This window comes from Helicoverpa armigera, chromosome 21 (genome assembly GCF_030705265.1).
Source record: "Helicoverpa armigera isolate CAAS_96S chromosome 21, ASM3070526v1, whole genome shotgun sequence".
In the NCBI taxonomy this organism is placed as follows: domain Eukaryota; kingdom Metazoa; phylum Arthropoda; class Insecta; order Lepidoptera; family Noctuidae; genus Helicoverpa; species Helicoverpa armigera.
The window spans coordinates 6,779,908-6,799,782 of NC_087140.1; the positions used below are offsets into that span (position 1 = coordinate 6,779,908).

The 19,875-nt window shown below is 35.3% G+C and overlaps 2 protein-coding genes across 2 annotated transcripts; one reads left to right on the plus strand and one right to left on the minus strand.

Annotated features, from left to right (window-relative positions):
• Positions 1-9,543: 9,543 nt before the first annotated feature.
• LOC110373608 (mpv17-like protein) lies at positions 9,544-10,289 on the minus strand. The gene has a single exon (XM_021330923.3). It carries the CDS (start codon positions 10,205-10,207, stop codon positions 9,623-9,625), a length of 585 nt encoding a protein of 194 aa, XP_021186598.3. The 5' UTR covers positions 10,208-10,289; the 3' UTR covers positions 9,544-9,622.
• Positions 10,290-17,298: 7,009 nt separating this feature from the next.
• On the plus strand, positions 17,299-19,113 carry LOC110373576 (homeobox protein MOX-2). The gene is made up of 2 exons (XM_021330881.3): positions 17,299-18,091; positions 18,363-19,113. Exons 1-2 carry the CDS (start codon positions 17,395-17,397, stop codon positions 18,956-18,958), a joined length of 1,293 nt encoding a protein of 430 aa, XP_021186556.3. The 5' UTR covers positions 17,299-17,394; the 3' UTR covers positions 18,959-19,113.
• Positions 19,114-19,875: the final 762 nt, after the last annotated feature.

The window sequence follows — 19,875 nt, forward strand, 5'->3', positions numbered from 1 at the left end:
GTCATGTTTTTACGCCTACTTACAAGGCTTTTTTTGAAATTGCCAGAATAAGTAACAGTATTGTACAAAGTGATCAAAATGAACCTGAAAAGGGCCTGTTTTGGGGATACTGTACCATGTAATATTGATGATAATGAATGAAATGAAAATAGGACGTGAAAAAGTGCTAACTTTAATAAGCCTTGTATCAATATTTTTTTCTTTACTATGGCTTCCTTTCATATATTTTTCTATGATATTAAATCCACAATAAGAATATTCTTATCGTATTTTTATTTCTGAACATGGATCGATTTGGTAAATTGGTTCATTGTTTCAATTGTACCCATCACATGCTTTTCATTCACGACATTTTTCAAGCAAATAAGTTCTTCATCTAGTGAAACATATCTTTACTATTAAGAAAAATAAAACCCACTCCATCCTATTCCCCTTCAACCGTCGTGTGCGACAGAAATAATAGGCTGGCACACTGGGAGGTATTGAGACATCAGCCCGTATTAAATGCCGATAGTACGCGCCGGCCCTACCACTACTTGCGCCTCGTTACTCGAACCAGTTCGCTACGGCGGAATTAGATCTTGTTAGCTGTAATTAGGTACGGAAAAATGTACGTTTTATGATGGTATATTTTTGGTTTAAAGTAGGTATTTTAGTATTGTATTTGCTAAGATAGTAACATTAGAAGGCGGTGCAGATATTCTAGATGGCATTTTCTGAGATGAGTTTCCTTACAATATTTTTAAGAGGGACATCAGTCTATTGAGACATCAGCCCGTATTAAATGCCGATAGTACGCGCCCGCCCTACCACTACTTGCGCCTCGTTACTCGAACCAGTTCGCTACGGCGGAATTAGATCTTGTTAGCTGTAATTAGGTACGGGAGAATTGTATGGAAAAATTGATGTTTTATGATGGTGTAGTTTTGGTTAAAAGTTGGTATTTTAGTAAGGTATTTGCTAAGCTAGTAGCATTAGAAGGCGGGTCGCTTCAGATATGTTAGATGGCATTTTCTGAGATGAGTTTCCTTACAATATTTTGAAGAGGGACATCAGTCTATTGAGACATCAGCCCGTATTAAATGCCGATAGTACGCGCCCGCCCTACCACTATTTGCGCCTCGTTACTCGAACCAGTTCGCTACGGCGGAATTAGATCTTGTTAGCTGTAATTAGGTACGGAAAAATTGACGTTTTTTTTATGGTATTTTTTGGTTAAAAGTAGGTATTTTAGTTATTAAGGTATTTGCTAAGTTAGTAGCATTAGAACGCGGGTCGATTCAGATTTGTTAGATAGGCATTTTCTGAGACGAGTTTCCTTACAATATTTTTAAGAGAGACATTAGTCTATTGAGACATCAGCCCGTATTAAATGCCGATAGTACGCAGCCCGCCCTACCACTACTTGAGCCTCGTTACTCGAACCAGTTCGCTACGCCAGAATTAGATCTTGTTAGCTGTAATTAGGTACGAAAGAATTGTATGAAAAAATGGACGAGATTGTGATTGACGTTTTATGAAGGTATTGTTTTGGTTAATAGTATTTTCGTGAGGTATTTGCTAAGTTAGCTATTGGACGCGGATTGGTATAGAGATGCTGCTTATACGCCATTTTCTGAATCTTGATCGCTTTTAAAAACACCAATATAATAGGATGCATAATTTACTGTGATATCGCAGACATATGGCAATTATTGTGCGAAATACATACACAAGAGCAGCAATTACAATACAACACTGTTAAAATAAGGCATCATAGCTATAATACCTACACAAAAAACACATCACTACACATGCAAATCCCAATCTCAAAAATTAACAACACACGTCACTAAAACCCAATCAGAAATCGAACCCGTTACACCACTTAAGAGAACACAACACTTTCCGCAACACAGTAGCTAAAACTTATTAACCTTCCATTTGATGGCTCAATCAGGGCCCCGATTCTCCTAATTTTACTTAAGCGTCATACAATTCACGTTCGACTCGATTCGACTGAGATCCGATCCCGACTCGATTACGATTGAAGCGTTTCTAGCATTCCGCTATTTTTTCTTTGAAATAAACGTTTTTATCCTTTTCTGTCATTCAATAATGAATCATTTTGTCTGCAAATGATTTACGATTGCAAAATGATTGTACAGCAAACTACCGTATGGACCAAAATCACCAAATAGCAGAGCAATCGCACACCAATCAAATGTCAATCGATTGGTCTTTTATTAGTAGCAGAATGCCCGATATGGTTAAAACTGCTATTGCGATCATATTGCGATTCGATTTCTACTCGATTTTGACATTATTAACTTAGGAGAATCGGGCCCCTGGCTAAATTATTCAGAAGCCATTAAGAGGAACGGCTTTTAGTCACTAATCGCGCCGTTTCCGCCACCGACCAGTAATTATCGCTCTTAAAGTATTTACACCGAGTTTATTTATCTTGCCGACTTTTTTTGTAGGTAGAATTTATTCGGGTTACCACGTTTTTTGGTGTGGATAGATGTGGGTGTTTGCCGAGTGGTTTATATGGAGATTTTGTAAGGAATATTAGGAATTTGTGAAGGATGGGGTAAATTGGCAGTTTCCAGTCCTTAGCTTATGCTCTATTTTTTAGACTACTTTCTGAGCTCCATTTTTCTTCTGCACTGCATCTGTCTATAAGTGGGTTAGATGAGAGACCTTTGTACAAGGAACTAACAGTGTAAGTACGTTGCCCTATCAACGTACTTACACTGTTAGTTCCTACGTAATATAAATTCTATCATAGAGGTGGTATAGAACATACCTATACATATTATGTATGTGTGAAAATAGAAGAGGAGCACTTTTACATTAAATAGAGAGAGCATTCTTTTGCTATTCTGTCTTAAAGAATTTGAACTTTGAGAAGTGAGAAAAGAACTGAATTAGCAATACGCTCTTCTGATGCTCATACACAAATATTATTCTCCTATACTTAACTCCATGTAAACCCATCTACAATATTCTATTAAGACGCGCTAACAGCATTAGTAAAACATGTTAAAAATACTCTTCCGTTGACATCGCGAGTGGCGCTGCGATCACGGTGGCTCATCATGCGCCGGCGCATATACCGAGTTAAACGATGGTGTTCTTTAAGTGACAGTTTTTTTTCTTTTTAAGGGATAGAAAATGGAAGCAGTTTTTTGCCAAATATTACTTCGCCGATTAAAAGCAACCTTTAATGCTCCATGTTGCACTTTCCTTTACGATGGAAATACTTTCTGTACTGGGGCAAAAAGGTATGTCCTATTTTTTAAGTTCTAGACTGTCTGTGTACCAGATTCCATTTAAATCAATTCAATAATTTTGGCGCGAAAGCCTGATAGACTGACTTTACTTACTTTCTACTTTAGTACTGGTTACTTTCGCATGTAGGTACAATAAACTTTAGTAAGTATTTTGAAATAAAAAAATAAATGCGTATATTGTCTCCTAATAAATCTTCCTTTTTGTTACACACATCACAACGTGGTAACCAGATAAAATTAGACATTCATGTCCTTTTCGTAATTAAAACAGTACTTAAAATCTTCTCTAAACCCATAACTTAGCAGGACATACATACATACATACGTCACATCCCAACACGTCATCACCTCATCAGGGAGTCATTAAAGCAGTCAATAAATATACTTTGTGACACAAAACAAAACACGCTCGCTTTATGACACGCCGTGACAGTGATGACGATGACATTGACGAAGTGACTATGACGGAGTGACAATTTATGACTGTATTTTTATTGGTACTGAACTTTTTTGTGGTATTGAACTTGAAGTTTGTAGTTATTTAGGTGTAGTGTTAAAATAATGGGAAAATAATGGGCAAGGATTGCTTTGTTGGTGCCTGATATACTTATTACTTTCCTTCCTCTAAGTATGTTTTTTTGTCTATTAATCTGTAATGATTCTGTTACAATTGCTAGGGTCTAAAAAAAACATACCTACCTACATTTTTACTTCCAAAAAAAACTTTTAACTTAAAAAAAAGGTATAAAATTACTCCGGATAGGCTACACTGGAATTCTTGAAATAAACTTCTAGCTTTACTCCTTCAATGTTTTTAAGGTACCTAACTTGCAAAAATGGGCATATTCCATAAAAACAAAAATTCTCTTTTTTCATTCCCACGCAAATTCATTCGCAACCGAAACGAATGTTTTTTTAATTTATCTGAGCCTAAGTAATTAACGCGGACCTTAAAATAAAAACGAAGGTTCCATTTAAATTTTTGTCTTCATAAAGAGCCAATTTGCAATTTGCCAAAACCAATCACAATAATTTTTGTTTCTAATTACTACTCATGTCAGATATAAAAGGGAAAAAGAAAATAATTATAACCAAGTTATCTTTTGCGGTTATGAAAATTAAATTACGGCAATTTGAGCCTAATTACTGAAGCAATAAAGTCGGGAATATGACGAAGGATAGATGATAAGTTTTTATAATAAGTTTGTCCAAAACAATAACTTCATTTGTCAAGAATCCTATAGTTGGACCCCCACTAGGGCCCGCCCACCTATTATGCGGACCCAAAATAAAAATTTATTTGTTCTCTTTTTTCATGATATCTTAATTATCATAAAAATATAATAAGGTTGCCGGAAGATGTCGGATGCAGCGTATATTTTTTTCTTTAGGATGAAACAACAAATCTTATTTTTTGTGGACGCCCCAACAATTAATTGTGACTTATTGTTTAGCTTCCAATTTTACCTTTTATTATCGATGACTAATGATAACTGATCCGAAAAGAAAAATCGAAATTTACGTCAAAGGAAGCACAGTTTTCAGCAATTTGCTTTGTAAAGTAAATAAAATAATTTGCAGCTCCGTTAAACTGATATCATATTGCGACCGGACTTCAAAATTGATTCAGGAATTTAAAATTAATTCTTAATGACTACAAAAAATCACGCCAAAACATCAACGGAAACATTTATCATGTTTTCCCTATTTTTCTCTAAAACAGCTGAACCTTGAAATCGCAACTAATTACTAATAGTAATTGACGCCAGAGTTACGCAAAACAAACTGAGGTTTGAGCCTTTTCAATATTTCAGTATATGTATTTTACCAGTATGCAAATTTTTGTACCCTTCATAAGAATCATAGAAGGGACTTTTAAGGTATATAAAAAAAAATATCACGCTTTCATGCCATACCTGCAAAACCGATTAAAATGAAATTAGGAGTACCGATAGTCTAGAGTTTGAGAAGGGACATAGACAATATCTGGCTACAATAGGTAGTATATTGGAAGATGAGTAGGTAGAACCGCTATATCTGTTTAGACTGGAAGCCGTCCCCAACATAGTTGTGAATAAGGCTCAGAGGATGATGATGAGTGGAACCGCGGAGAATGGCTTAAATAAACTTATTAATTCTTCAGTAGTTATGGCTAAAGAAACGCAATAAAACAGCAATGAATATCAAGATGTCATCTTTGATCTGATAAAAATTGATGAACTGGCTTAAATAAATAACGCAGACATAAAACAACAATCGGATAACAATATTAAATTAAAATAAAAAGTTCAATCGGTAGTAAAGCAAGTCAATCATTAAAATGTTATGGAGAACATCTCAATTCTTCTTTGATAAGGCTTGTATGAAGCCAGCGTAAGTTGGAACTTTGGTGTGGCAACACTTTCTATAGACTGATAACTTCAATTTACGTACTTGATTGTATAAGAAGTCTTCAAGGAATAGGGGGGAACTGATTCATATTGTACTAGCATCGCCCTGATAGGTACTTACAGATAGGACAGGTATAAGCCTAGCTACCAAAATCGTATTCATAAATCTTTCTATCGATGGGTGAAAACCCCGAGGTAACTGATAGTAATTTTTCTCGCCATGGGTGCAGCGTGAGAGTGTCAGACTCTGAGACTACTGACTACTGAGTTAAACCCACCATGTTCCTCCTTACGCCCTTTACGTACCTACCAGAGCCACGGTAACTCTTTCAAACAATTTCGCAGCCCTGGCAGGATGTGTGAGAGACCTGACCATTTCTATGGAGACCAAGTTCAGACCAAAAATATATGAAGTTACCATAGTTCCACCATCTTCCAAGTTACATTGGTCATGTCCCACACTTGATAACTTATTACCAACCCCTTAAAATAAGCCATAAAACAGCCACAGTATATTTAATTCAGCGGGGAATCGAACCTAAACCAAATTGGTCGTTAACTTTTTATCGCTACTTTTTTAATATAATATTTTAATATCATAATCTTGTTGTAATTAAAATTTCGCGGTATGGAGCATTTTATGTCTTGATTTGGTTGTTTGTGTTTTAACACTAGTGGAGTAACCTGTCTTTGCTTGATATTTTTGACAGTCGACCCAACTTTTCGGATAACTTTTCTTTTGAGGCATGATAGGGTTAGACCACAGGAAATGTATAAGTATTGATGAAGATACCCTTATAGCCTGCCTAAAGTGTAACGTAACTATTTAGATGTAAAGCAAAAAAAAGGATCCTATCACCTTTATTCAGCCTAAACAAAGTTTGAAACTCTCATCGGGATACCCATTCATTCGGCGACATCATTAAATAAGCAGATTCATCTATATTAACTCTACCAGTATCCATTTCTAGGAAATAATATCATTAGGACCTTACTGGGAAGAAATAACAGGAAAACATATGCTTTCTGATTAAAATGCCGACTTTTAATAGGAATCATGCCATTAAGGCTATACATTATATGAATAACCAATGAAGAGATACCTAACAATATAAAATTAAAAAGAAATCTTATACCAAAAAATGTCTTTCAAAAACTAACTCAGAAATTGCAACTTCCGAAAATCATAAGGAAGATGACAATTTACGACGGTCAAAAACCCGTTAATTTACCTTCCATAAACAAACCAATCGAGCATAATCATAAACTAAATTAAAAAAGAAACAATTACTTATTATCGACTTCCCATCTTAAATTGGACTAAATTCTTTGTCAAACAAAAAAGTTTGTCATCCAAAAAAAAAAAACTAAAAACGCGCTGCAAAAAATCTATGGACGATCTCGAAGGTCCATATTTCACACTAATTATATGAAGTCAGGAATAAAATCGATTATAACACAACTGTGAAGTTTTTGATGCGATTTTTACACAACTATAAATAATGTTCTCGACGCAGGTGAAGACAGGGGTGTGGGACATTCGAGGAGTTTAGGACAAAAAATGTCTTTATGTCTTGTGATTTTGGTCAGTTTTATCCCTTAACAAAATATAGACCTCTTGCTGTACCGTGAAATAGTTCACTTTGGGAAGTTTCGAGAGATGTTAATACCTATAATGAGACGTTAAAGATATGGCCTGATGGTATTTTGTAAATGTTTTGGAATGTTTAAGTTACATTAAACTTAGTGAAATTAGCATTCCACTTTCCCGTTGTGATGAGCTAAACTCCATAATCCTTGCAGCTTTGAAATAATTCTGTAAAAAATACAACCATTTACTTGTAAAAATTATTGAAGCTGATGAATTATATAATTATTGAAGTTGATTATGAAGCTGAAGTTGTGAAGTAAATTGTTGTTTTAATAGTGTGGAGAAAGTTGAAGTAAAAGTATTTTAATACTTTACGAAACAAATTAAAGTACAGTAAAATTGAAATAGTTTTCGATAACTAAAGCCCGCTCAGCTTTGCGAAGGTCTAAAGAAAGCTAGCTAAAGAAGCCACTCTACAATACTTAAAAGAAATAAATAAAATTGTATTGTTGTCAAGTGATGTTTCATTTACACCTAAAAAACTTCTAAACCACCGGTAATGCCAGCTCCATACAATTCCCAAGGGTCAGGTAAAAGTGTATTTTTTTAGCAAAGTTTTTTGGTAGCAACCTCGTCCCGAGATCGTTAAGTGAAAAGGGACCTGTTTCGGCGCTTTTGTCGACTATGTCAGAAGCCAGTAGCAACGATACGACACTCTTATTATCTACCTAATTAATCGTACCAACGGACGAATTTTAATGTATATGGATTCAGATAGTATGCAAGACAATCTCGGCTAATTTGCGAAAGGACGCAAATTGCCGAAACGGTATATCGTGCTGTGTTTATATGTAATGTTTATGTGTTCGTCTTTTTTATGTATTTTCGTAGAATAATTCGCGGTTTGTTACTTAGATGTTTTCTTTGTAATTTTGATTAGATGACAAGTCTTTTTAGTGCCCTAAATAACTGCCCTCTGTTTAAGCTCAGTCATTTGTCACCTAGTCAATAAAAGTGAAGTTAGTCAATAAATGTATTTAGTGAGATATAGGACCTAAATTTCTATGATATTTAAAAAATATATAGCTTTTAGTCTCATTAACTCGTCACCAATGAGACCAGATCTACCACAAAACCCTTCTAGATATCAATTACAAACTAAAACTGCTTTCTTTTTTCAGCATCACAACGACACCCGTCGGGCGTTATTCCAAACACCAAATTCATATTTCGCTTTCTCCGATATCAACAACTCAGCATACAAAACGGGCAGACTTCTCACAAAATAAATAAAATAAACTCACGGGTTTTGATGACAGTGGCGTTATATATCGCGACATTGTCCTCCCATGGTTTATGGGGCCCATATCAAATTGGTAGCCATGGGGTTCAAGCCCGTCCTCATATATTTGGATTTAAAACAGACGTTCTGAAATGGATAAATATTGTGTTTATGGTAGGAAGCTTGCTGTGTTTTGTCACTATATTGTGTACCTGGTTATTTTTTAAATTATATTGCAATACAATAAGGGTTATATTCTTTCCTAAGATAACTTGACATAAACGTAGTTCATCCGGAAGATTTTCAAGGAACCTTTTCCTACTTTATTTTCTGACTTCAGACAGTAAAATTGCAGACCAACTATGAAATCCAGATCCAAACACAGTATATACGGCTATAGTTAAAAAACGTCTAAAAAAAGATAGCATGCATCGGAGCAAACTTTTCCACACAACAGTTTTTATGATCACAATCAAACACTCAAATCTACTCCTTTGGACAAAAACTTACAAAAAACGGTGAAGCTATAAACTGCTGCTCACATTGACTGCGTTCGATGACAAAACATGATTAATGTCCAATAAAAATTCATTCACATTATTAATTTTAATAAAAACGATTCTGATTTCGGACAAAAAACTTAGAATGCTTCTTTAAATTCCTCTGATGTTGTGGATGAATGAAATCGTTAGCCACACTCGAATATATACGAAAAGGTTGCTATAGAACGCCTTTGTTATATCAGATTTAGACCCAATTTGTGCCGACAGTGGAGTCAGCGATTAAAAATGTTTTTTATTTGAGGAAAATGATATTTTTGAAGACACGATTTAGGTAGGAAAGAGTTGAAAGACCAAAAAGTTAGCTGTACTACTGGCTAGCACATTGAAAATTCAGCTAATGCTCAATTTCGTTGAGTTTGGTCCGATCAACTGCAAAAAAGGTCGTGGAAATAAAACAGCTTCTACAATAACAATATAATAATCTAAATTACAAACTAAAAACCATGATAATTATTTAATTTTATTTTAATTTCATAAATTACAATCTCAAGAAGTACAGCTAAGCCCTATGCAAAGCTTGTTCATTTAGCGGGCGAAGCCGATATGGCTTTTGGGTTCGATTTGATTTGGTTATTTTTATCACTGGACTTCATGTGTGCCAAATAAACCGTCCAAATAAAACTCGCCACACTCACAAATACAATCCTATTTTTCTCAGATATGAAGTAAAAGTTCAGAGTCTGTACTACCGGCCAAAACACAACGCCTATCTTCCAAGTCGGCCATAATTTCTCCCTCACTTCTTGCATGCAAGCGTCAATGGGTTTCATTTCAAGGAGACTCATTCCGAAGAAGAAGTATGCCATGGCTAATGGAGCATATGTCAGTTGTTCTATAGCTGCCCTGGTCACGGCTGATAGGAGGCTATTGCGTTTGATGAAACGGCTTGAGTATTTCATCCATCCGTAGAAGACCGGTGCCATGCAGAAAGCCCCAAAGAATCCGAAGCGAGCAGCGCGCGCCCAGTTGGCGTTTTCAACACTAGTTCCGTGTTCCAAGTACTCCTGGGTGATGCTGCAGGTGGGCCAGATGATGGCATACGACACCATGCCCCGGATCAAGGGGAACTGCTCAGGCAAGTGCAATACCTTCGTCAGTATAGTCATGATTCTTTTTTTTGAAATTTTTATTGTTTTTGCATTACAAGTTACGACTAGACGATATCAATTTCACGTTTGTCTGTCACGGTCGAAGTGTCATGAATTGTAATTTTTTTTTTGCTATTTTTTACAGTTTTCTGTGTCTATGGAAAGAATATTTTGTTTTTTTTGTGTTTGACCAATAAGTTTTAGGACAGCCGCAATACCTCATTTCGGATAAGCAGATAAACGTCATTCCTGACCTGACGCTTTTCAATGATGCAATGAAAATTACATAATCTAAATCTTACCTATGCGAATTTAGCTTTGCAAATGCAAAACATTGGACGTAATTGTTGTATAATATAATATGTATGCTAGTTTTTAAGGTATACATATATCTATGGGCCAACGCAGCCTGAAAATAAAGGTATTTTGATTTTGATAAAACTTTTCCAAATGCATAATTACGTACCTAAGTAGGTAGCCGTTAGAGTGAAGAGTCTAGAACTATAAAGTAACTAGATACCTATAGTTAAAAGTTCACTCTCCAACTTTGAAAAGGCTAATGAGCAGAGGGTCAAGACAAATAAAATCGTCTAGACTACATTTCATTAGCATGATTCTCGTAAAACAAAGAAAACCAGTAATATCTGAACAAACACAAGAACATGATTATTTGTTGGTACACAAAACGTGATGTGGAATTACCTATTTAGTAATCTTAGCAAGCAATCGGTTGCCCACCCACAGAGCTGTGGGCTTAGAACAATCGGATAATTTGGTTTATATGATTATTATTCGATTATTAGGCTCGGGTGAATCGATTCGGCGATCGACTTTGAGATAAGCGTGATGATTCGGCGAAATGTAACGCGCGTGCGGTCGCGGCACATGATTAGTCAATTAATGACTAATTTATTAATCTGATATTTTTTTTTTGACTTTTTATCAATTTTTATTTAATTATTAATGTACACACTATACATATATACAAACTTAAACTAAATCTGATATTTTGTTTATTTTCTAAAGTACCATGACTAAACTTGACATGATACTTACCTTCTTGTAATTCAAGCTCTTGAAACTGCCCGTCTCTCAATTCATCAGTAGATAAGTTCATGTATCTTTTATTAATTTATCAATAACGACATTTTTTTATATTCAACGAACATTACAACTCCCTCTATAATTCCCTAAATAAAGCTTTACGATTTTTTTCTTGAAGCGCCATCTTGAGATTGATAAATGCACTAATTTATGAAGCGCCATCTATGTTACAGGACACGATACATCAAGTCAGAGGAACATGTTGTTAGATTAAGACTTAACCAATAGATGTCACTGGTTTAAAACTTATTCCATTTATATTTGCTACTCAACACTAGATGGCGCTAAATGTTCGTTATGTAGTTATAATATTCAAGCTAAAAAGAGACCAATATAATCGTATAAAGAGGCAACATGTATTTTTTTATACAATATACAACAATTATAAGATATACAAAAAAATATTATAAAGATAGGACGGAAGAATTGGTAGAATGAATTTTCGTATAATAAGTCCTACCTAGGTAAAATTAGCCAACGTTTTAACCCTGTCTTAAGGGAAATACCTAATTCCCGCACCAAGATACTAACGCAAGGCTACTTACTAACATAAATACCCTATATGTATGATCTTGATATAGAAACTTCATAAAAATCCTTTCAGCCGTTGAATTGCGCATGACATAGTAAAGGCGAGATTCCACCGTTATGCGGCATTGTAACGCAATGAAATTTCTAGTCGCTGCTAACAGTAATAGTTAGGTACAATTGTTACTGTCATAGACAGCTTACATAGGTAAAATCAGCTTTTCTGCAGCTTGTTTAACCAAAGTTACCAGCTCGTATAAATAAAGTAGAAGATTCTATGGTACAAGCACAGTATAAAGATATGATTTTTAGACTGTGGTACAAGTATGTAATATAATATGTGAGGCAAAAAACCCTTTTTGCTAACGAAATGTCAAATAACTAAGTAGACCACTTGAGTGAGTTTTAAGTGAGTATCGCGATCATAAACTTGCTACTTTATTACAAGAATTCTGACAGGTACACTGATGGCTTTTTAGCAATTTCTCGATGACAACTTGAAATAGTTTGTTATGAAATATTCACTCTTAGCGATAAAGAGCCCAATAACTTACAAACATTTTCAAAAAAATATGTTTGTTTTTGACGTTTTTCCACGACTCTATGTAAATAGGTAGGGAGAGGCCAAAATCCTAATGCTAAAGGGAAATAAAATTAATACGCATTCTTAAACCAATTGACGGATTCCTCTTAGTAATGGAAAAATAAGTAGGTACTTACATAGTCCTGATACCACGGGAAACCTTTATAGTAAGTTCAACTCAGTCGTGCGCGCGGCCTTATGTGTGGGTAACCCTTGTACATATACAGTGACTTTGTGTGCGTGACAAGAGGTACAGTCGGGTACAATACAGTTATTTAGGGGTTATATGGGAGTGTGTGGTGTTTAAAGAAAAACAGATATTACGTAATTTAATGTTTATTTATTTATAATGATTATGAATCGCTACTTGAAAAATCAAATCATGAATTTTCGGATTCGCTACTCTCCAAGATGAATTATAAATTCTGACTCCATGTCAAAATGTCTATAGTATTCTTCTTTTTTCTTTTGTACATGTCGACAAGTATTACCCCACATTCCTTCATCAATTTGACTTAAACGTTCATTTATGAGTTTCATTATTTCCGTCTTATTTTGGTCGACATTATGCGAAGCAATTTAATTTATTTTAATTCCCCACACATTTTGTTTACATTATTATACTAGATTATACCTCTTTTTACATTCTTAGTCCACACTTTTATTTATTGTCCGCGTACCCCCAGCCTGAAAATATTTAAGGAGTATTTAATTCATCTTAGATATTTCACCTTATTTATTTCTTAGATACTGTCAATGTCAATTTGAAAAGACGTATGAGAAAATAATGAAAAGCTATATTTAATAATAAAAAGCTTTGAGTCGTGAATAACTAGTATTTTCGTAAACGACTGTACCCATAACAAAAAGCGATAAGAACACGTCATGCTCGGACGACGTCACTGTCACACAAATGAAAGTAGTATATTTACAAGCCGACGCACACATAGGGCCGCGCGCAAATCTGAGTTGAACTATCTATACCTACCTAGCTAGATTATGTAACAATCATGTGCTTAGGCAGCATCCCAATATTGTTACCCAGAAGCTTCTAGATAAGAACAAAAGCCCTGTTGTTTCTTATTTTTGTCTTTAGGTAATCCACAAGGCGGCGGGCGTAAGATCTGTATAAAGACTGGATTGTTATTGCTAATATTATCGATGCTTTCACAATCGTCGCTGCACAACATAGTAACAGATGGTCGTCATCTGCAACTTATTCAGTACCTATAGGTACACACAAACATAAATAGTGGCCATGAGCTATCTACTTACTATTAAGAACAATTAAGTAGGTACGATGGAAGTTAACTTGCTTACAAGTCATGGAGAACAAAATGTTTCAATTATGTACCTAAGTACGAAAATATCGGCGTCGCTATTGAGAAATCACTTACTTAAATAAACGTCTACTAAATCTAGGGCTGCCATTTCGAATTTCGCCAAACCCGGACAAACATTAAAAAAACCCGGACATTTGGCGTATATGGCATTTTTTCCCCGGACGAGTCCGTTTTTTTTAAACAAGACCTAATTTTTAAAATTACCAAATAGGTACTTAAATTCAATGAGGTGGTTCCTTACATGAAAAGTAAGGGGCCGTTTCTAGCTCATGCAGTACTAGTATTGAAAGATTGTGTCATAAATAAGAAAGCTCATAATGTTGAAAAATACAAACAACTGTAAAGTGAAGTTGCCGCGAAAATTTTTGAGTCTTGGGTCACTAAAGCACCTAAACCTGTATAATAAAAAAAATCCACAAAGTGAAGAAGCCGCATGCGAAGCGAACGCAATTTTTTTTTTAATATTGGGATATTAAAGTAGCTAAACGTAAAAAAAATTGTGTCAAGAAAAGAGGCCGCGAGCGAAGCGAGCGCGAAAATCCGCGAGGCAGGCTAGGAATTGGCTTGGTTGGTTGTGAAAAATGTCCGGGTTTTCCCCGGACACTTCTTGAAACCCCGCCCGGACGGCCCCCGGACGGCCCCCAAACGAGGACAAATCCGGGGAAACCCGGACGGATGGCAGCCCTAACTAAATCGTCTATAGCTTTATCTTATAACAAAACGTTTTACTAATAGATTCAAATTGCTAAGGAAAATAAGTAACTTCTAACAGCACTGGGATCTTTGTCTAATAAATAATACGCAACTAGTACCTAGTAGGTGCCTACTTGGTAAGTACCTATGTAATGAAAACCGACTGTAAAGCCAACTTTGTTTTAAATCATTAAAAGCAGGATAGATATTACGCGATATGATAAATCCTAGATCGTGTTTTAAATCCTCTCACAACAAATGAATGATGACACTCAGACAGACTAAGGTCACTGGTCAGTGCAGCATAATGTCTGAGCATACACGCCGTGTTTGCACAATGCTCAACTCGGCTCTGATTACGTTTACATTTTCATAAATCATAGCGTGGTCACCCTCGTCTTGGGTCGCCCTTTCTGATTGTTCAGTTGGGCTTTCAATTTAGTGGAAAACTGGAAAAACATATCTACTAATTTTCATAGTTTTACTATCTCCTTTTTTAGTGGAAAACTGGAACATACATTTTCTCTCGGTCAGTTTCTTGTTTGCAGTTCTTTAATACAGAATAGTAAATTGCAAAAAATAGCACCAAATCTAATACCTAGTTGGTGCCTAGATCCTCAAACTAAATAAGTATATCAACACAGATCAAAGAAAAAATCAAAGTCAAAGTGATACGTGTTTATAGTCCTTTATATTTACGTTTAATATTGCGTAAAATATTATTTTAATCTAAATGCATACAATTAGATTAGTGTGCCTAGATTAACTTAGATTTAAAGACTAAATTACACGCTCTAAATTAAACATGCAAATGAAAAAAGCTGTTTAAAAATACAGCCCTATAAATGAACTAGACGGAACTCAATCTCAAACTGATAGACACTCATTACAAAAACGCAACAACAAAAAAAGAAAACAAAGCCAGCTTTGTTTCATTGAACAGTTCAGATTACAAACAAAAAATGTTTCACGTTACATCTCTATTTCGAAGATGTCAACTTTTTACGACTTTTAGAGCACACTGCAAACTTTTAGTCGGCCGATAGTTGATCCGTTGGTTGGCAAAATATTTTTGAAAATTTTTGAAATAGATAATCTAAATTCCAATCAAGTTGCAGAAAAACTTTGATTAAAATCAAGATGTTTTTAAATATGCCAACTATCGAGTCAGCTGTTTAGTCTGCAGTCTGCACTTTGATTGGAAAAAAACTTTTTTTGTAAGAAAATCTTGATACCAATCAAAGTTTTCAGTCAGTCTGATACTGTCTAAACATCCAATCTTTGTAATGTGCGTATTGCCATTCTTCTTCATACTGATTTTTTAGCGCAAACAAACTATCGGGCGACTTAAAGTTTGCAGTGTGCAAGTACCTACTTTTACTGGAACAAAAAAAGTAAGAAGTTATAAAACTTTATGCAACTTTCCGGTAGTTTGGGGGTGTTAATTTTTGTGGCGTTTATTGCGTAATAAAATTAAAGGATTTGGTAGCTAAAGAGTTCTAAGTATTTTTGGCAAAAAGGTTATTGCATTTTAATGATTTTTAGTAGCTACACTTATGATTTACTACATAGACACTTTACGATCAGTGAAATCACCTCCTACGTTTAACATTATGTCTATCATAAATAATTATTGGGTGTATTTTTGTATCAGGTAATTAGTTCATGAAATAATCCACAAAAAGAGCTTTTAGGGGTAGAAAACAATGTTACGAATTACCTACGTTGAAATATGTTAATTCATTTTAATACCAACTGTGAAATAAACTAACTTAAACTATTTTTCCCCCTAACTTTCCTTCCAATAACCTATACCACCTACAATGCAATAACAAATACTTACGAATCACATACAAAGCAATTTAAAAACCGAACTCTCTTTATCCTAACGTCACCCAACCCTAAAACGCTCGCGTCCTCTGAGTCACCCAAAAAATGTGTCCTACCTGTCATCGACCGTGACCAATATCCGCGGCTATGTAGCCTCGATAACCTTCGAGTGTCGACACTCGCGTAAACAAATGTCTCGACACCTCCAACTTTTGTTTATTATTACTGACTAACGATAAAGATTGATATTGTTGAAGAATGTTTGAAAGGTGTACCTAAGGTATTCGTTGTGGGGAATAATAAATTGGATTTTGATTAATTCAATATTAATTGAAAATGATTGGGATTAATTCCACTATTAGTAATTAGAGGATGGTTTTTTGAAATTATACTGACAGACACCAAGCAAAAATACATACACTTAACGCAATTATGTGCCTACTTCTAGAAATGGTAGTTAATAATAGGAAATAGCTCTTATTTGTCGTTAGGTAAGTAAAGAGAGAGAAGAGAGAGGCTTTCGAGAAGGAATTATTTTTTTAATAACGAAGTGCCAATTAACTAAGCGCACAATATTTACGCAATAAAAAAAAACCTTATTAATTAAGTAATGTAAAAATACCTAGAAGGCTATAGGGGGATATATGGGCCATAAAGGGATATTTAAATTAAAATAATGTTAGTTCATAAACTAATTATTTAGTGTACCTATCTATAAAATTATTTTCAGAACCTCCAGTTAAATTATGTGGGAACTAAGAACTTATGATTCCATATTTATCTCCCACATTCTACAAAACCAACATAATTAAGTCATTAGCTAAATCAAAGGGCATCTCAACACTGAAATGAAATCATCCGCTTTATTTACACTACGTAGTAAACACTCCTCATCGCGCCAGACAAGGACAGCACTGCATAACCTTGCACGAGTTGGGAAGAGATAGCAATAACCCCCATTGCCCCGCCCACAACAGACTAGGCATCGTGGATTGGCTTCGGCCGTCAATCTATACACCATCAGTCTTCCACCGCTTGCCTTTTAAACCACAACTTAATTACCACTCGGCCGTAAAACAATTAGTAAATCCCAAAAGTGACTAATGAAGTGACAGTGATCCAAAATGGAGAATTACGAACAACACAACGAAGTGTCCACATCATACAATAATAATAACTTGAAACATAATTACAACGAATGCAATAAAGACTTCTATCAATTCGTGGACGTAACTTATTTGGATAAAGATAAACAGTTAGAAAATAAGGATTATTATGATCAGAAAAACTTTCGGGTGAAATTGGAAGAAGGACAGATCAATCAGAATTTGACGACGCCGTTTTCCGTGAAGGATATATTGAACATCAATCAGCCGAATTACAGTTACGATAGGAACGAAGCTTGGAAGTATAACGAGAGGGACCGAAGAAGCTACGAGTATGAACACATGTACCAAGGCCAGGGATACTGTCCGCCGGACTATCTCACTCAGGTTTACCAAAACATCCCCGTTCCTGCGAACATTGAGCCTTATTGGAACCAAGAAGCATACCACGACCACAAGATAGATGAGTACTACAATTACAACCCCTACTGCCATAATTTGTATCATCAGAACTATGATCAGTACAGTGAAGTTATCCCTGTGCCTCATGCGACGACGGAGCCTGCTATGAGAGTGGAAACTGATGAACAGGAGTCACTCTCAATGACCAATTCATTAACCGGACCAAAGAGAGTTGGCAGCGAGAAGAGTATATGCACTCAATTTTCGACGGAACTAGTGGATAAAAGCTCTGTACTGTGCAGAAAAAATACAAGTAAGTTTCTATATTTCCCATTCGTCGCCATAATAAGCTCTACCTTATTTAAAAAACTTAAACACATCATTTATTTCAAAACATTTAGTTCGACTTAAGGTTTTTCTTAGTTAATCAATTGGTTTTAATATACCTAAGTAAGCATTCCTGTAATCAACAATTGCATCATCACATTTTAGACTCTTTCACAAAATCTGTAGGTATTTGTCTTACCATCCCTTCCTTACATTATGTCTATATTTTAACTAATGCCCTATTTCTTTGTCCACAGAAACGCCAACACACGACACGAAACCAGAACGAAAAGACAAGAGTGCTAAAAGGAAACCTCGGATCCTCTTCTCACAAACTCAAGTCCATGCCTTAGAAGTGCGCTTCAGGAACCAGCGGTACCTCACAGCACCTGAAAGAGAACAGCTAGCAGTCACCTTGAATCTGTCACCTACACAGGTCAAGATCTGGTTTCAAAACAGGAGATACAAAAGCAAAAGGATAAAGTCACCTGAGGTATCCACGTCCACTGATGCTAAACCTAGCAAAGGATTGAATGGAAGAAAGATGTTCAAGCCAGAGACCAAAGAAGCCCAAGTACCAGCTCCCAGCTATGAGTCCTACAGGGAAAGATGTGACAATGATAAGTCTTACACCAATGACCAATTAAGTTCTACCATTTACTTCGACGATAGCCTAGCGTATGACAACCAAAGCGACAAATACTTTAATAAACAATTGAATATAGATCATTCAGCAACTACGTCAGATATGCAAACGTTATACTCGACTGATAGTATGATAGTCAATGATCGCAAAGAAATGTATGAAGAGCCTGAAATCAAAAAGTATTTCCCACTGAATTTTGTTTGTTGATATTTTTTTTTTGTTAAAAACGACTGCGCCATTTTAGACTGATTGCCAAAGAGTATTATATTTTAGTATAAATTTTGTTATTGTCTAGTTATAGTTAGTTTTGTGCATGCCTGTGCAATGACGTATTACGATATGCTACGCCAAAGTATTAAGTACCTAAATTTTTAACAACTGTTTTGTAAATAAAAATTTCTACTTTATTCATTTTGTTTTTTTTTTTATTATTTGTGTTGGCTTTCTCTCTCTCTAGTTCATTCTTACATGGTACTACTCTCAAACTTGCAGTATTTCCAAGCACACTGTTTACACACTATTGTTTCATACATATGTACGACACTCCTGCTACAAACCACATGCGCTAAAAACACTGTAAAGTCCTGTCTCTCTCTGAATTTTACTCCTATGTAATGACATATTTAATTTTGCATGAACACCTCTACTTCCCTCCGTTTTATATCAGTCACTGCATCGACATCAATTACCGATAAACTGGACACAATTTCATTAGCCCAATAACTAACTATCCCACACTAAACCATACATTTAAAGCTCATAATATCCCTGAACAAGATTACAATATTTAAGACCCCATTAACTACATCCATCATAATAAAAGCCGCCCCATAAAGTTTTACATAAATGTTTATAAAAAACGAACATAAAACAGAAAGTGTCTATCGCCTGAATGTTTCAGACTTTTTTCTGTTCAATTTGTAGAGATCGCTTTTATCTGAATTGATCTACCATACCGCGGCGAATGAGGGTTGGTTGGTGCAGACGGGCGTTTCAAACGCTGCGTATTAGAGAAGAACATCAAAATATTTGTGGCGGGGTTTAGTTTTTATACTTAATTTTCAGACTTCCCAGATATGTTTACAGGCTATAAAATGAGTAGTACAAAATCCTTAAAAATAAAA